The sequence below is a fragment of the Trichomycterus rosablanca genome, chromosome 9 (assembly GCF_030014385.1).
Source record: "Trichomycterus rosablanca isolate fTriRos1 chromosome 9, fTriRos1.hap1, whole genome shotgun sequence".
Lineage (NCBI taxonomy): Eukaryota > Metazoa > Chordata > Actinopteri > Siluriformes > Trichomycteridae > Trichomycterus > Trichomycterus rosablanca.
Window position 1 is genome coordinate 2,106,418 of NC_085996.1, and position 17,502 is coordinate 2,123,919.

Sequence of the window (17,502 nt, forward strand, 5' to 3'; positions counted from 1 at the left end):
TTCTTTATAGTGTGTATTTGATTTGATTTGATGTACAATGCTACTGGGACTCTAATTTCCTTCGGGATCAATAAAGTATCTGTCTGTCTATCTATCTATCTATCTATCTATCTATCTATCTATCTATCTATCTATCTATCTATCTATCTATCTATCTATCTATCTATCTATCTATCTATCTATCTATCTATCTATCTATCTATCTATCTAATACCTGCTCTGTGGGGGTCCTGACCATTGAAGAACAGCATGAAAGGGGGTAACAAAACATGTAGAAACAAATAAACTACAGTCAGTAATTTTAGAACTACAAAGTGCTTCTATATGGTAAGTGGAGCTGATAACATGGACAGTGAGTGTAGAAACCAGGAGGTGATTTTAATATATTTATTCTGTTTGCTTTATCCTGGTCAGGGTTGTGGTGGGTCCGATTAATTGAGCAAAAGGCAGAAAACACACACACACACACACACACACACACACACACCTCTTTACTAGAAAATCTTTTCATTCTTTTATGTTTTAGTTTCTTTGTGTTTATTTGACTTTTTCCAGCTTCTGTTTTTTTTATAAGAATTAAAACCTAAAAGAAACCTGAAGAATCTCAGTATGAATGAAAGTCTCTGTTGTGAATGTTGGTTCGGATCCACTGCTGAGCTTCTGCTGAGCTTCTTCACGGTTCGATTCGATTCTCTAGATCAGAGGTCACTAACAGGCGGACCACGGTCCGGGTCCGGACCCAGAAGCTGTCCCATACGGACCCGGACCTATAGCCAAAACAGAAAGTTAGGATTTGAAACCTGACGGAGCGCTTCTATTTTAACCGGCGCAGCTTTTGTAGTCTTTACGGTAGCGGTTTAGCGGATGAGAACCAATCACTTGACACCACTCAGCCAATCAAGTCTGTGCATTCCAGCCGGTAAACACTGCGACTGCAGTGCAGACAGTTGAGAGAGTTAGAGGCGAGTTACATGTGAAAAGACGGTGGAAATTAAAAGAAAGATAGCGAATGTAGAAAAAATTAAGGGAGAGATACAGACAACTGTGCAGGAGAAAGTTGAGAAAAAGACGAGTGAGACAGGAGACAAATGGCGCTCTCCAAAAAAGAAACGTGTACAGCGAAATTACAGCATTTAATGATGGAGAGACTCATTTCTGTTCTTACTTCCCACTGGAACACAATTTATTGTCCGGTCCGGGTCCTCTCTGTGTGTGCATGTTCTCCCCGTGTCCGCATGGGTTTCCTTCGGTGCTCCGGTTTCCTCCCACAGTCCAAAAACATGCAAGTGAGGTGTATTGGAGATACTAAATTGTCCATGACTGTGTTCGATATAACCTTGTGACCTGATGAATCTCGTGTAATGAGTAACTACCGTTCCTGTCATGAATGTATCCAAAGTGTAAAACATGACGTTAAAATCCTAATAAATAAACAGACATTTGATTTGACAGTTATTGATAACATGCAGATGTTGATACAACTACTAGGCTACATTATACTATATTGTATATATGTTATAGTGGTTAAGGTACTGGACTAATAAACAGAAGGTTGCCGGTTCAAGCCCCGCCACCACCAAGTTGCCACTGTTGGGTCCCTGAGCAAGGCCCTTAACACTCAATTGCTCATTGTGTTCCGCTCATTGTGTAAGTCGCTTTGGATAAAAGCGTCTGCTAAATGCTGAAAATGTAAATGTAAATATCAATATATTTACATTATATATATATATATAGTTAAACATTTCGGACCTTCGCTTCAAGAAATTTTCTCTAACTGGACCCCTTTAAATTTTAGTTGAATACCCCTGCTCTAGATGATTGTGTGTAAAATCTCATCACAAACACGATTCCTACAACCAGCATTCATCTGACACCAGCTTTATTGATGGAGAAGAAGGGAAAGGGAAGAGAAGGAAGCAGCCGGCCGGAGATATTCACGTTCTCAGCTAGATCCACATCTCGTTTCAGAACCTGGGTAAGGAGCGGGCGTCACGTCTTCGGCTTTATTTGCTACGGAGCTCTGTTCTGCCCCCAAGAGGAAATGATTTAATTTTCCAGATCTAAGAGTTCCACAGGGTAGAAGACATGCTGAGCAGGTACATCAAGAATATGACGATGCTGAGATAACTGATGATGCTCTGTATGGGGTGGTGAAGCCAGAATCCTGGTACTGGAGGAGCCCAACATCTCTCAAGATGAAGCTCAGCTCACAAAGTCCCAGAATTCCTTCAGAAATCCAACACGAGGTGTTGAAGCCAGAATCCTGGTACTGGAGGAGCCCAACATCTAAGATGATCAAGCTCAGCTCACAAAGTCCCAGAATTCCTTCAGAAATCCAACACTTGAGGTGTTGAAGCCAGAATCCTGGTACTGGAGGAGCCCAACATCTAAGATGATCAAGCTCAGCTCACAAAGTCCCAGAATTCCTTCAGAAATCCAACACTTGAGGTGTTGAAGCCAGAATCCTGGTACTGGAGGAGCCCAACATGTAAGAAGATGAAGCTCAGCTCACAAAGTCCCAGAATTCCTTCAGAAATCCAACACTTGAGGTGTTGAAGCCAGAATCCTGGTACTGGAGGAGCCCAACATCTAAGATGATCAAGCTCAGCTCACAAAGTTCCAGAATTCCTTCAGAAATCCAACACTTGAGGTGTTGAAGCCAGAATCCTGGTACTGGAGGAGCCCAACATCTAAGATGATCAAGCTCAGCTCACAAAGTCCCAGAATTCCTTCAGAAATCCAACACTTGAAGTGTTGAAGCCAGAATCCTGGTACTGGAGGAGCCCAACATCTCTCAAGATGAAGCTCAGCTCACAAAGTCCCAGAATTCTTTCAGAAATCCAACACTTGAGGTGTTGAAGCCAGAATCCTGGTACTGGAGGAGCCCAACATCTAAGATGATCAAGCTCAGCTCACAAAGTCCCAGAATTCCTTCAGAAAGCCAACACTTGAGGTGTTGAAGCCAGAATCCTGGTACTGGAGGAGCCCAACATCTAAGATGATCAAGCTCAGCTCACAAAGTGCCAGAATTCCTTCAGAAATCCAACACTTGAGGTGTTGAAGCCAGAATCCTGGTACTGGAGGAGCCCAACATCTAAGATGATCAAGCTCAGCTCACAAAGTCCCAGAATTCCTTCAGAAAGCCAACACTTGAGGTGTTGAAGCCAGAATCCTGGTACTGGAGGAGCCCAACATCTAAGATGATCAAGCTCAGCTCACAAAGTCCCAGAATTCCTTCAGAAATCCAACACTTGAGGTGTTGAAGCCAGAATCCTGGTACTGGAGGAGCCCAACATCTAAGATGATCAAGCTCAGCTCACAAAGTCCCAGAATTCCTTCAGAAATCCAACACTTGAGGTGTTTAAGCCAGAATCCTGGTACTGGAGGAGCCCAACATCTAAGAAGATGAAGCTCAGCTTACAAAGTCCCAGAATTCCTTCAGAAATCCCACACTTGAGGTGTTGAAGCCAGAATCCTGGTACTGGAGGAGCCCAACATCTAAGAAGATGAAGCTCAGCTCACAAAGTCCCAGAATTCCTTCAGAAATCCAACACTTGAGGTGTTGAAGCCAGAATCCTGGTACTGGGGGAGCCCAACATCTAAGATGATCAAGCTCAGCTCACAAAGTCCCAGAATTCCTTCTGAAATCCAACACCACCACCACGAGCAACCAACAGTTCTCAGAAGCACCCGGAACTAGAGATGTACCGATCAGGGTTTTTGGCACCGATTTCGATCTCTAATCTTCTTTGAGGGTGATAGGCCGATAGCCGATTCGGATTGGGGGGGGGGTTGACGGGGGGTTTACTTTTTAAACTAAAGCAATTTATTTTTTCACCCACAGGAGACATATTTCATTAGTCTAACTGACCACACACGCAGGTTTAATGTTATCCAGTTCAGTCTGAAAAAAACTTGAAATAGGGAAACAGTGAAGATAAACCGGTGCCAAATGCTGCCACGTGTGTGTGTGTGTGTGTGTGTCTTTAAGAGAGACGATCTGTTCGCAGTATTGATATAAGTGATTCACGAGTCGATTCATTTTATGCGAAGCGTTTCTCTTCTCAGTTATCTCTCCGTGTTAATTAATTAATTAATTAATGTCGTGGTTTTAAATAAACACCAGCTACTACAGAACATTCTGTGTGACTCTCTTACATTAAAAAGCTTCATTAAACCGCTATTACCACAGAGCGGTAACCGAGTCAGAGTCGTTCTGTCTGTGGAGCTAAAAGTTTTCTGTCAGTCACTGCAAATGATCCTGAACTAACCAACTTAGTAACTAATAAACTTTTGCCTCCGATTGGCTCTGTAACGTTTTCTGCTCTCATCTACATCAAAAGCAAGAACCGCTTACGATTTACCAAAGTGAACCACGAGTTCATATAATGTGCTCATAGAATTGACTTAGATGGGGTCGGGTTGAATTATCTTTTTAAAGTAAATATTTCAATCGGCAAAATTCCATCGTATGTATGATGCACAACGTTAATTATGTTATTTTAGGTTGTAAAGTGCGATGTTTGTTGAATGGTGATACGATGGTTGGAGCTTTGTAGCTCAATGTCTGGATCAATCCACTGAGCTGTTAAGCTTAACATGGAGATGATGTTTGTATATCACACGATCGGATCTGCTGAATTTAGGAAATATCGGCCGATCGCATATTTTGATAAAAAATCGGCCGATTTCGATACATAGCCGATCGATCCTCCCATCTCTACCAGGAACCACAGACTCTGGTATCATGAGGACTTCTGGTACCAAGATGGAACCAAGTCTGTGGAACAGCGATCGTATCCTGCACAGAGAAGTTTAAGACAACCCCGACCCTAAGAGCACCGGAGAACATTCCGGTACACCGGAGCTCTCAACCACGAAGCTCTCAGCCAAGAAGCAAGAGGGAGCAAGAGGGAACAAGATGGACCGGTCCAGGTCTGGAGGGACCAACATGGGGCAGAACGCAGCAGTGCCAGGCGGATGGTAAAGGGAACGGCATTTTCACGTCGATAAAAGCTGAAGTCCTGAAGGTGAAAAAGCTGGTTTAAGTTCTGAATCTTCTGCTCCTCACCAAAATGATCTTACATGGAGAATTGTCTGAGAATGTGCTATATAGCTGAGGAGGGAATATCATTTGGGGGATTGTGGGGAAATTAGAGGGGGGAAACTTTGTTTGATCTCTTGTTGCAGATCCTCTTCATGGTCTGCCAGGATCTTCTGAAGAATCCCAGGATCTGGTCCTTCTTCTTCTTCTTCTTTTTCTTCATCTTTTCTGCGGTGCCTTTGGATGAGAGAAGAAGAATGAAACACGGTTTGGTGATGATGGTTTGATGAAGAACTGGATGTAGAGCCGTTACTCACAGATTGCTTCTTTAGCTGGAGCTTCAGCGGGCAGCTTCTTTACCGGCTGAACCAGGATCTTCCTGCAGGTTGGATCGATTTCTGGTATCGGGTCAGTCATGGTGGATTTCTCACTCTTCTCCTTTTGACCAAAAGTATCCTTGATCTCGTCCAGGACAGAGTTGGTCTGCTGACAGGAGGCCACATTAAGCTCCTTTGACATGATGCTGATGGTGGACTCAGGGCCCCTGACCTTCTGGTCCTTATTTTGAGGGACGTTGGTCACCTCGATCTTATCCAGGACGGAGTCGGTCAGCTGACAGGAGGCCACATTAAGCTCTTCTGACATGATGCTGATGGTGGACTCAGCGCCCCCAACCTTCTCGTCCTTATTTTGGGGGACGTTGGTCACCTCATCCTCATCCAGGACAGAGTCGGTCAGCGGGGAGGAGGCCACATTAAGCTCCTCTGACATGACGCTGATGGTGGACTTAGTGACCCCAACCTTCTCTTCCACACTATTGGGCAGGTGGACGTAGGTGCTCCCCAGTGAGTCCTGGACCTGCTTGGTAACGATCTCCATGTTTGATCTCTTGTTGAAGATCCTCTTCGTGGTCTGCCAGGATCTTCTGAAGAATCCCAGGATCTGGTCCTTCTTCTTCTTCTTCTTCATCTTTTCTGCAGTGCCTTTGGATGAGAGAAGAAGAATGAAACACGGTTTGGTGATGATGGTTTGATGAAGAACTGGATGTGGAGCCGTTACTCACAGATTGCTTCTTTAGCTGGAGCTTCAGCGGGCAGCTTCTTTACCGGCTGAACCAGGATCTTCCTGCAGGTTGGATCGATTTCTGGTATCGGGTCAGTCATGGTGGATTTCTCACTCTTCTCCTTTTGACCAAAAGTGTCCTTGATCTCGTCCAGGACAGAGTTGGTCCGCTGACAGGAGGCCACATTAAGCTCCTTTGACATGATGCTGATGGTGGACTCAGCACCCCCGACCTTCTCGTCCTTATTTTGGGGGACGTTGGTCACCTTGATCTTATCCAGGACGGAGTCGGTCAGCTGACAGGAGGCCACATTAAGCTCCTTTGACATGATGCTGATGGTGGACTCAGCGTCCCCAACCTTCTCGTCCTTAATTTGGGGGACGTTGGTCACCTCGTCCTCATCCAGGACGGAGTCGGTCAGCAGGGAGGAGGCCACATTAAGCTCCTCTGACATGACGCTGATGGTGGACTTAGTGACCCCAACCTTCTCGTCCACACTATCGGACAGACGGACGTTGGCGCTCCCCGGCGAGTCCTGGACCTGCTTCATGAATTCTCTGTTAATGTAGATGGTGATGATCTCCATGTCGTCGTCCTCAGGCGTCGGTGTGGATTCTCTCTGGATCTCCATCTGATTCACCCAGGAGAAGAAATTTAATTCAGTTCTTTTATTAAAAATTCATTTCAAATCATTTCTGTTATTAATGCTGCAAAATTCTTTTGAACTGATTAAATATCGAGTCTGAAATGAATTCACAACACTGGTGATGTTGTGGATCAGTTTTTATTATTTATTCTTTTTTATTTCATATACAAATACTAAAACGTCCTGAAACGTCTCATTTATTACATTCAGATAAGAGCTGAAACTGTCAAATGTTCATTAGATCAGATGAAATGAGATATTAGATTATTTTAGATCAGATATTTTAAGATTACATGAGATCAGATTAAATAAAATGAGATGAAATGAGATATTAGATTATTTTAGATGAAATATGATGAGATTATATGAGATCAGATGAAATGAGATATTAGATTAGACATTAAATAAAATCAGATGGTTGTTTGTTCTCACCTCTCTCTCTCTCTCTCTCTCTCTCTCTCTCTCTCTCTCTGTTGCTTGTTGCTTCTCTGGGTGCAGAAGTAAAATGATGAACTCTCTCCCTCCTCCTGAAGGACCTGCAGCACCGCGATCAGGAATCATGTGACGTCACAGTAGGTGAAGCAGCCGCTCAGCGCAGGTGTGTCGCGTCACCGCACCGCTGCCAAGTCACGTGATGAGTTTAAAATAACGGTTTAAAAGTATTATGTATTATTGTAATAATTGGTTTTAAAGCGGCTTAAATCATCATGAAGTTTTAAACTAAGATCAGTAACTGGTTCCAGTGATCATTCAGCTCTGTACATCTCACACCTCAACACTGAGTGTAGGTTTAAACTCCTGCATGTCACGTTTTATAAAGCTTCTGTGGAATTTAGTTAAAGTTGCAAATGCTGCGAATTCTGAGAATGTACAGAGTAAAATGCACTGTTTATGTTTTATCTAAAACTATTTTATATTATAATTCAATAAACAAAATAAAACTAAAGGATATTTGAGCAAATCTTAGATCAGAACCGTCCTGCAGAAATCTCACACAGAGACGTGATTCCTCCCACTCTTATAAATGCAACTGACTTTATTTTAACAAAAAAGTGACATATTGCAGCTTTTAAACGAACAAATAAATAAATAAACAGCGTAAACATCAGTGAGTCTGTTCAGGAGGTTTAAAGCTGCAGTGTGGAACTCTTCAGGATTTGGAGAGTTGGAGACCCCCTGTGGAAGAAAAGCGCAACTGCAAGTGATTGATGGAGGAAAAAATGCTGCATCTAGATTTCTTTTATTTTTCATTTATTTATTCACTGTCTGTTTCACCAGTGCTTAATCCTGGTCAGGGTCGCAGTGGGTCCAATTCATTGGGTGAAATGTAGGAAACTTTTACCTGTTGTTTACTGCTGAAAAGAAAACAGCTCTGTTGTGATCAGATTGTTTAAGTATAATTAATTTAATTTTTAATATAAAATCTTTTAACACTTTAATGTTCCAGGTTTATAAGAGTTCTTTCCTGTGTTAAACCCTCACCGATGCTGCAGTCAGTTCCTCACAACAACCGCTTTTATTCACCTCCATTAAATCCCTCCGTCTGAACGAAGTGGGGTGACGGTAAAATATAAACATGGATCTAATAGCACTAGCACTATTGCTGATTGTAATGTTTAACCTGTAGCGTCAGCTGTTCCGTCATCCGGTAACCATCGGTGACCTGGGTATAAAATGTATTAAATAATGAACGAGTTCCACACTGCAGCTTTAACCTCGAACATCTTCACATCGTCTCACGTCACGTCCAGTTTTATGTTTAATTTTCTTTCAGCTTTTCACAATGATAAAACGCTGATGACAAAAATCTAGTAAAAATGGTGACGTTTGGTTTACAAACAAACTTCGGTTTTTTTTAGTAAGGCAGGAGCCACGTTACTCATTTTACAGGTTGGAATATAAAAACAGGTACTTTCATTGCATCCATAATACAGGTTAATATATATACAGTGTATCACAAAAGTGAGTACACCCCTCACATTTCTGCAAATATTTCATTATATCTTTTCATGGGACAACACTATAGACATGAAACTTGGATATAACTTAGAGTAGTCAGTGTACAGCTTGTATAGCAGTGTAGATTTACTGTCTTCTGAAAATAACTCAACACACAGCCATTAATGTCTAAATAGCTGGCAACATAAGTGAGTACACCCCACAGTGAACATGTCCAAATTGTGCCCAAATGTGTCGTTGTCCCTCCCTGGTGTCATGTGTCAAGGTCCCAGGTGTAAATGGGGAGCAGGGCTGTTAAATTTGGTGTTTTGGGTACAATTCTCTCATACTGGCCACTGGATATTCAACATGGCACCTCATGGCAAAGAACTCTCTGAGGATGTGAGAAATAGAATTGTTGCTCTCCACAAAGATGGCCTGGGCTATAAGAAGATTGCTAACACCCTGAAACTGAGCTACAGCATGGTGGCCAAGGTCATACAGCGGTTTTCCAGGACAGGTTCCACTCGGAACAGGCTTCGCCAGGGTCGACCAAAGAAGTTGAGTCCACGTGTTTGGCGTCATATCCAGAGGTTGGCTTTAAAAAATAGACACATGAGTGCTGCCACCATTGCTGCAGAGGTTGAAGACGTGGGAGGTCAGCCTGTCAGTGCTCAGACCATACGCCGCACACTGCATCAACTCGGTCTGCATGGTCGTCATCCCAGAAGGAAGCTGACGCACAAGAAAGCCCGCAAACAGTTTGCTGAAAACAAGCAGTCCAAGAACATGGATTACTGGAATGCCCTGTGGTCTGACGAGACCAAGATAAACTTGTTTGGCTCAGATGGTGTCCAGCATGTGTGCGCGTGGTGAGAAGTACCAAGACAACTGTATCTTGCCTACAGTCAAGCATGGTGGTGGTAGCATCATGGTCTTGGGCTGCATGAGTGTTGCTGGCACTGGGGAGCTGCAGTTCATTGAGGGAAACATGAATTCCAACATGTACTGTGACATTCTGAAACAGAGCATGATCCCCTCCCTTCGAAAACTGGGCCTCATGGCAGTTTTCCAACAGGATAACGACCCCAAACACAACCTCCAAGATGACAACTGCCTTGCTGAGGAAGCTGAAGGTAAAGGTGATGGACTAAACCCAATTGAGCACCTGTGGCGCATCCTCAAGTGGAAGGTGTCATATACGGTAGTAAAAAATGTGTTTGCGCTTGTACGATGTTATTTACGGCAGTAGAGAGCCGAGGGCTGGGAGGGGAGATAAACACAAGGAGAGGGTTACCGAGACGGTGTGTGTGTATGCTGTTGCATGGCTGAAGCTCATTAATAAAAGTTAACCTGAGCAAAGTAAAGCCTCCGATCCTTTCCTTTACATGGTGTCAGAAGTGAAAAAGTAATGGCGAAATTCAACCCTCCGACAAACTTTTCTTTCGACAAGCCGAGTGAGTGGCCGGATTGGAAGCAGCGTTTCGTGAGATTCAGAACCGCTACTAAGCTGGACAAGGAGGATGGCGCTGTGCAAGTGAGTAGCCTGATATACGCTATGGGAAGCGAGTCTGAAAATGTCTACCGTTCGTTCGCATTTGACGAAGAGGGACACAGAAATGACTTTGACAGAGTGCTTGCAAAATTCGATGAGTACTTTGTGCCCAGGAGGAATGTAATACACGAACGCGCGTGTTTCCATCAGCGAGTGCAAAGACCCGGTGAGAAAGCCGAAACTTTTATAAGAGCTCTGTATGAACTGTCTGAACATTGCGACTTTGGCGCTAGTAGAGACGAGAATATTCGCGACCGAATTGTGGTGGGAATACTCGATAAAGATGTCTCACGGAGACTGCAGCTAATGAAGGACCTGACACTAGCACTGACCATCGAGACAGTCAGGCAGTCGGAGGAGGTTACTTCACAAGTCAGCATGCAGGGAGAAGCAACAGGAGTAATACATGAGGTCACGCACAAGAGCAGCAAATACACCAAGCACCAAGGTAAGCCAAAAAGTTGATATGATGGACAGTGTGGGAAATGTGGCAAAAGAAGGCACAGTAAAGATGAAAACTGCCCAGCGAGAAAATCCAAATGCAATGCATGCAGTAAAATTGGACATTGGGGTAGAGTGTGTCGAAACAGGAAAGCTGTGAGAGAGGTGACTGAACTAGAAGCGCAGTCATATTTTCTAGGGGCCGTGAGTAAGGCAGAGGGTTCATCAGAACAATGGGCTGTCAAGCTGCTGGTGGGCTCCACACCGGTAGAATTTAAAATCGACACTGGCGCTGATGTGAGCATCATTAGCGAGGAGGCCTACCACTCACTCATCCCCAGAAGACCACTAGAGCCTGCAAATATTCCATTGGATAGTCCAGGTGGTGAGCTGCAGTGCATAGGGCGAGTTCAGAGCACTGTGACCTATAAAGGAGAAACACACCCAATCACAGCATATGTCATCCGCGGGCACACTGTAAGCAACCTGCTTAGCAGACCACTGTCAGTGAAAATGAATCTGGTAAAAAGAGTAAATCAATTAGTGTGCAACAGAGGACATTCACAAGCATTCGGTGAGCATGGGACATTAAAGACTGAACCTGTAAAAATACAGCTGAAAGACAATGCTCAGCCATATGCAGTACATGCAGCACGGCGTGTACCTTTCCCCATGTTGCAAAAGGTCAAAGAGGAGCTCCAGAGGATGGAGAGAAATGGCATTATTGCGAGAGTGACGCAGCCCACTGACTGGTGTGCACCTATAGTGCCAGTCTTAAAGAAGAGCACAGGTAAAGTCCGTATTTGTGTTGATCTCAAGAAACTGAACGAGGCTGTAAAAAGAGAACAGTATATACTGCCTACTACAGAAGAGATCACAGCAAAACTAAGTGGAGCCACTGTATTCTCCTCACTTGATGCTGCCAGTGGTTTCTTCCAGATACCGCTGCACCCAGACAGCTGTAAACTAACCACTTTCATAACACCATTCGGAAGATTCAATTTCAAGCGTCTTCCATTCGGGATTACCAGCGCTCCAGAAATCTTCCAAAGAAAGATGAAAGAGACACTACAGGGGCTGTAGGGCGTTGAAGTCTTTATGGATGACATTCTAGTTTATGGAACTACAACAGAAGAGCGCGATCGTTGCCTGGAGATGGTGATGCAGCGCATTGAGACAGCTGGCATGAAACTCAACCGTGAGAAGTGCTCTATCAGGCAGAACCAGCTACGGTTCCTCGGACATCTAATTGACCAGTCCGGTATCCGCCCAGACCCCGACAAGGTGGAAGCCATTCGGCAGCTACCGCCACCTGCAGACGTGCAGGAGTTGAAAAGAATACTGGGAATGGTGAATTATCTAGGAAGATACATTCCCAACCTCTCAACTGTAGGACAACCACTATATGAGCTTCTAAAAAGAAACAAGAACACATGGACATGGGATCATGCACAACAAACAGCTTTTGAAAACATAAAAGAACTGCTGACGACTGCACCAGTACTTGCCTACTATGACGTAAACAAGCCCACTGCTATGCCAGCAGATGCAAGTAGTTATGGACTGGGAGGAGTTCTCCTTCAGCTCCATGGAGAGCAGTGGAAACCTGTGGCATTTTGCTCCAGACGCCTAACTGAAGCAGAAACGCGCTACGCTCAAATAGAGAAGGAGAGTTTGGCTGGCGTGTGGGCATGTGAGAGGTTCGACAGATACCTCAATGGACTGGAGAAGTTTAAACTTGTGACAGACCACAAGCCATTAGTACCCCTTATCAACAACCGCAGCCTGGACAATGTACCTTTACGTTGTCAGCGTCTTCTCATGAGGCTTATGAGATTTAACCCCATTGCAGAATATGCTCCAGGAAAAATCTGGTCATCGCTGACACCTTGTCACGCAGTCCGCTGGCTGCCATGGGGGTAGAATCCAAAACGCACAGTGAGGTAGCATGTTACGTGGCTAGTGTAATAGGGGGAATCCCTGCTTCTCCAAGCAAAATGGAGGAAATTAGAGCAGCTACATCCTTTGATGCTGAATTGCTGTCTGTCATGAAACTCATAAGAACTGGATGGCCTGAGCACTTAAGCAGCGTACCTGAGAGTGCAAGAGAGTACATCCAAGTGAAATCTGAACTGTCAGTTTACGATGGCCTTGTCCTCAGAGGGAGTAGAATTGTTGTGCCACGGCTGATGAGGAGCGAAATTCTCCAGAAAATCCATGAAGGGCACCAGGGACTAGTGAAATGTCGAGAGAGAGCAAATTCATCTGTGTGGTGGCCCAAGATTAGCAAGGAAATAAGCGAGCTTGTGACATCATGCCAGGTGTGCCGTGAACTGAAAAGAACACAACAAAAGGAACCTCTCATCTCTACAGCACTTCCTGAACGACCCTGGAAGAGAATTGCAATGGACTTGTGTGAGTACAAACACCATCAGTACCTGGTAATTTCAGACTATTACTCCAGATTTATTGAAATTTTACACTTGCCAACAACAACAAGTTTACAAGTGATAAATAAACTGAAAACAGTTTTTGCTAGATTTGGTATCCCAGATGAGGTAGTGAGCGATAATGGACCACAGTTCTCATGTGCTGAATTTCAGGACTTTGCTAGACAGCTTGACTTTAAGCACTGTACTTCGAGTCCCCACCATCCACAAGGTAATGGACATGCTGAGAGAGCTGTGCAAACGGCAAATAAAATTCTCAAACAAAATGATCCTGTGATGGCTCTGATGAGCTACAGGTCCACTCCATGTTCCTCCACTGGTTTCAGCCCAGCTGAGTTGCTGATGGGGAGGAAAATCAGAACTACACTACCTACCTTGGAGAAGAATCTACTACCAAAATGGCCAAATAGAACTGCAGTGAAGGTAAAGGACAGTAAGGAGAAGGCTAAACAGGCTTACTACTTCAACCGCCGTCATGGAGCCAAGCCCTTACCTGCACTGCAACCAGGAGGTGCTGTGTTCTGTAGGTTGGATCATGAAAGGTCGTGGTCTTTACCAGCAGTGGTCTCGAGTGAGAGCACAACCCCAAGATCTTTTGTTGTCAGGACGCAGCAGGGAGCGGAGCTGCGGCGGAATCGCCGTCATCTTCAGTTAGGGCCAGTTTCTAAACCTGCCCAAGTAACAGCTGACCAAAACAAAGAGACAGGTATTCTTTCTGATGTAGTCACTACGTCTGTGACTGTTCCTACTAGTCAGAGTCTGGACAAACCCGCAAACGCTTTGTCTACTCCGACTGTGACTAGGTCTGGTAGAGTGTGTAGGCCAGTAAACAGGCTTGACCTGTAAAACTAACATGGATCTTATTTTTTTTTGAGGGGGTGGCAGTGAATATATATAGAAAAAAAATATCTGTATATGAAAATGGTGAAAAGTTAACTGTAAAGTTAGAAATGGGAATAAGTTGTATTGTTGTCAGTAATGTTGATTTGTGACGTAATTGTGTTGGTGATAATGCAGTACTATGTTAAAGTACGTGAGATACTTAAATATGTTGTTACTAAACATTAAAAAAATAAATAAATAAATAAAAGGGGGAAGATGTCATATACGGTAGTAAAAAATGTGTTTGCGCTTGTACGATGTTATTTACGGCAGTAGAGAGCCGAGGGCTGGGAGGGGAGATAAACACAAGGAGAGGGTTACCGAGACGGTGTGTGTGTATGCTGTTGCATGGCTGAAGCTCATTAATAAAAGTTAACCTGAGCAAAGTAAAGCCTCCGATCCTTTCCTTTACAGAAGGTGGAGGAGTTCAAGGTGGGCTGGGAGGGGAGATAAACACAAGGAGAGGGTTACCGAGACGGTGTGTGTGTATGCTGTTGCATGGCTGAAGCTCATTAATAAAAGTTAACCTGAGCAAAGTAAAGCCTCCGATCCTTTCCTTTACAGAAGGTGGAGGAGTTCAAGGTGGGCTGGGAGGGGAGATAAACACAAGGAGAGGGTTACCGAGACGGTGTGTGTGTATGCTGTTGCATGGCTGAAGCTCATTAATAAAAGTTAACCTGAGCAAAGTAAAGCCTCCGATCCTTTCCTTTACAGAAGGTGGAGGAGTTCAAGGTGTCTAACATCCACCAGCTCCGTGATGTCATCATGGAGGAGTGGAATAGGATTCCAGTAGCAACCAGTGCAGCTCTGGTGAATTCCATGCCCAGGAGGGTTAAGGCAGTGCTGGATAATAATGGTGGTCACACAAAATATTGACACTTTGGGCACAATTTGGACATGTTCACTGTGGGGTGTACTCACTTATGTTGCCAGCCATTTAGACATTAATAGCTGTGTGTTGAGTTATTTTCAGAAGACAGTAAATCTACACTGCTATACAAGTTGTACACTGACTACTCTAAGTTATATCCAAGTTTTGTTTCTATAGTGTTGTCCCATGAAAAGATATAATAAAATATTTGCAGAAATGTGAGGGGTGTACTCACTGTTGTGATACACTGTAGATTAAAATATACACATAAATATGTGATATAAGTGGAAAAAATCGTGTGGACGTATATACTCTTATACTGACTAAATGAGATTGATCTAAATAGATTTTAAAAAAAACATAAAATAAATATAATTTGTTGTTTTTTTCTTTTTTGAGTGCATGAATTATATTATTATTATTATTTTTAACTCCAGTCCTGAAGGATCTGCACAGCTTCATGCTTTACAGACCTGAACATCAGGACGTCTGATCCAGCGTGATGATGCGTCCTGGTGTTCAGGCCGAGCTGGGGTTGGACTGGAGTTAAAAAAACAGACTCAGGCTTCGTACACGAGGACATTTTGTTATTTGCACCCCTGTCTGTTCAATCACTCATCGTTTATTTTATTTTCAGTAACTGTTCCATCCTGGTCAGGGTCATGACGGGTCCGGAACTACCTGGAATCACTGGATGGACAGCAGGTATAAACCCGGGACCCTTTAACCCCTTAATGCTAACAAGCTGATGCTCAGGCGTCCACAAATTTTAATTTTTTTATTTATTTCTGCTTTTTGTCCATTTTTCTCCTGATTTAGCATAGTCTTCCACTGCTGGGGATCCCGAATGCGTTCGAGGAGGGTATATTTGCCTGCTTCATGCTCCTTCCAGTGGCCAATTGGTGTCTGCTGTAGGCAATGCCAATTGTGCCCACTAGATGGCGCCCAGCTGACCAGTAGCAGAGCTGAGTTCAGAATCTCACCTGGGCGCCCTGTCCACATACTTCTGACCACGATGCTTGAACTGGTTTGTACCGGATGACAAAATGTCCTCGTGTACTCGCCCCTCGGCCCATAATTCAGTTCACGTCATGACCCGACGCGCGACGACGTAGCGCTCCGGCGTCGCGGCGGTTCCATCGCAGTCTGAGACAGAGAAATTAGCTCCGTTTCCTCCGCTACAGATTCTCTATTAACTCACTTTAGATTATTTATAGATTCATTCTAGATTCATTCTAGATTCTCTGTAGATTCTCTATAGATTCACTATAGACTCACTGTTGATTCATTACAGACTCACTGTTGATTCATTATTGATTCGTTATTGATTCATTATAGATTTACTATTGATTCACTGTTGATTCACTATATATTCATTACAGATTTATTGTTTATTCATTATTGATTCTCTATAGATTCACTGTTGATTCATTACAGATTTATTATAGATTCACTGTTGATTCATTATAGATTCTCTATAGATTCACTGTTGATTCATTATAGATTCATTATAGATTCACTGTTGATTCATTATAGATTCTCTATAGATTCACTGTTGATTCGTTATAGATTCATTATAGATTCATTATAGATTCACTGTTGATTCATTATAGATTCTCTATAGATTCACTGTTGATTCGTTATAGATTCATTATAGATTCATTATAGATTCACTGTTGATTCATTATTGTTTCATTATAGATTCATTATAGATTCACTAAAGATTCATTATTGATTCGTTATTGATTCACTAAAGATTCACTGTTGATGCATTATAGATTCATTATAGATTCACTATTGATTCACTGTTAATTCACTATAGAATCATTACAGATTTATTGTTGATTCATTATTGATTCTCTATAGATTCACTGTTGATTCATTATAGATTCACTGTTGATTCACTATAGACTCACTGTTGATGCATTACAGACTCACTGTTGATTCATTATAGATTCACTGTTGAATCCTTATAGATTCATTATAGATCCACTGTAGATTCACTAAAGATTCACTGTTGATTCATTAAAGATTCATTATAGATTCACTGTTAATTCATTATTGATTTATTATAGATTCACTGTAGATTCACTAAAGATTCACTGTTGATTCAGAATCAGAATCAGAATATCTCATTATACCAGGTATAACGAAATTAAGGTGCCACACTCTCAAGTGTTTACAAACAATAACCAAAGAGAAAAACTAGAATTTACAAAATATCAAAAATGTAAAAATTTACAGACTTTACAATGACAATAGACAATAGACAATAGAATAATAGATTTCTGTTTGGTAGCAGGCTGGTGAAAAATTGCACATAACCATTTGTAAAAAATTCTAAAAATTGCACATTACCCTTGTAAACATAGTGAAATTGCCCGGAAATTTACCCCTGTAAACACTGTCCGAAAATTGCACAGTCCCGTGTGTTCCAAAAACAACCCTACAAAGAAATATTCAAGGTTCGTACCGCGGTGGGGTAGAAGCTATTTCTGAGCCGGTTTGTCCTTGTCTTAAAAGTCCTATACCGTCTGCCTGACGGTAACAACTGAAACAGATGGTGGCCGGGGTGAGATTTGTCCATTACAATTTTGTTAGCTCACAATCCT

General features: G+C 43.0%; 1 protein-coding gene across 5 annotated transcripts; it reads right to left on the reverse strand.

Moving 5' to 3' along the window:
- Positions 1-328: 328 nt before the first annotated feature.
- On the reverse strand, positions 329-6,799 carry LOC134320261 (uncharacterized). Of its 5 annotated transcripts, none has more exons than XR_010013632.1 (5): positions 6,108-6,799; positions 5,362-6,027; positions 5,072-5,281; positions 1,166-1,421; positions 329-767 (listed from the first exon to the last, which is right to left on the reverse strand). XR_010013632.1 is itself a non-coding variant. In XM_063001596.1 (3 exons), the coding sequence occupies exons 1-3, from the start codon at positions 6,736-6,738 to the stop codon at positions 5,154-5,156; spliced, it is 1,425 nt and encodes a 474-aa protein (XP_062857666.1). In that variant the 5' UTR covers positions 6,739-6,799; the 3' UTR covers positions 3,159-5,153. The 5 variants fall into 5 exon arrangements, 1 of the variants encoding a protein (XP_062857666.1); XR_010013631.1 differs by having other exon boundaries at positions 329-932; XR_010013630.1 differs by having other exon boundaries at positions 329-1,042.
- Positions 6,800-17,502: the final 10,703 nt, after the last annotated feature.

Bases quoted from the DNA above. Each gene is read 5' to 3' on its own strand.
- LOC134320261 (XM_063001596.1), bottom strand. From the start codon at position 6,738: ATGGAGATCCAGAGAGAATCCACACCGACGCCTGAGGACGACGACATG. The intron at 6,028-6,107 runs GTGAGTAACGGC...TCTCATCCAAAG, and splicing joins TCCAGCTAAAGAAGCAATCT to GCACTGCAGAAAAGATGAAG. The intron at 5,282-5,361 runs GTGAGTAACGGC...TCTCATCCAAAG, and splicing joins TCCAGCTAAAGAAGCAATCT to GCACCGCAGAAAAGATGAAG.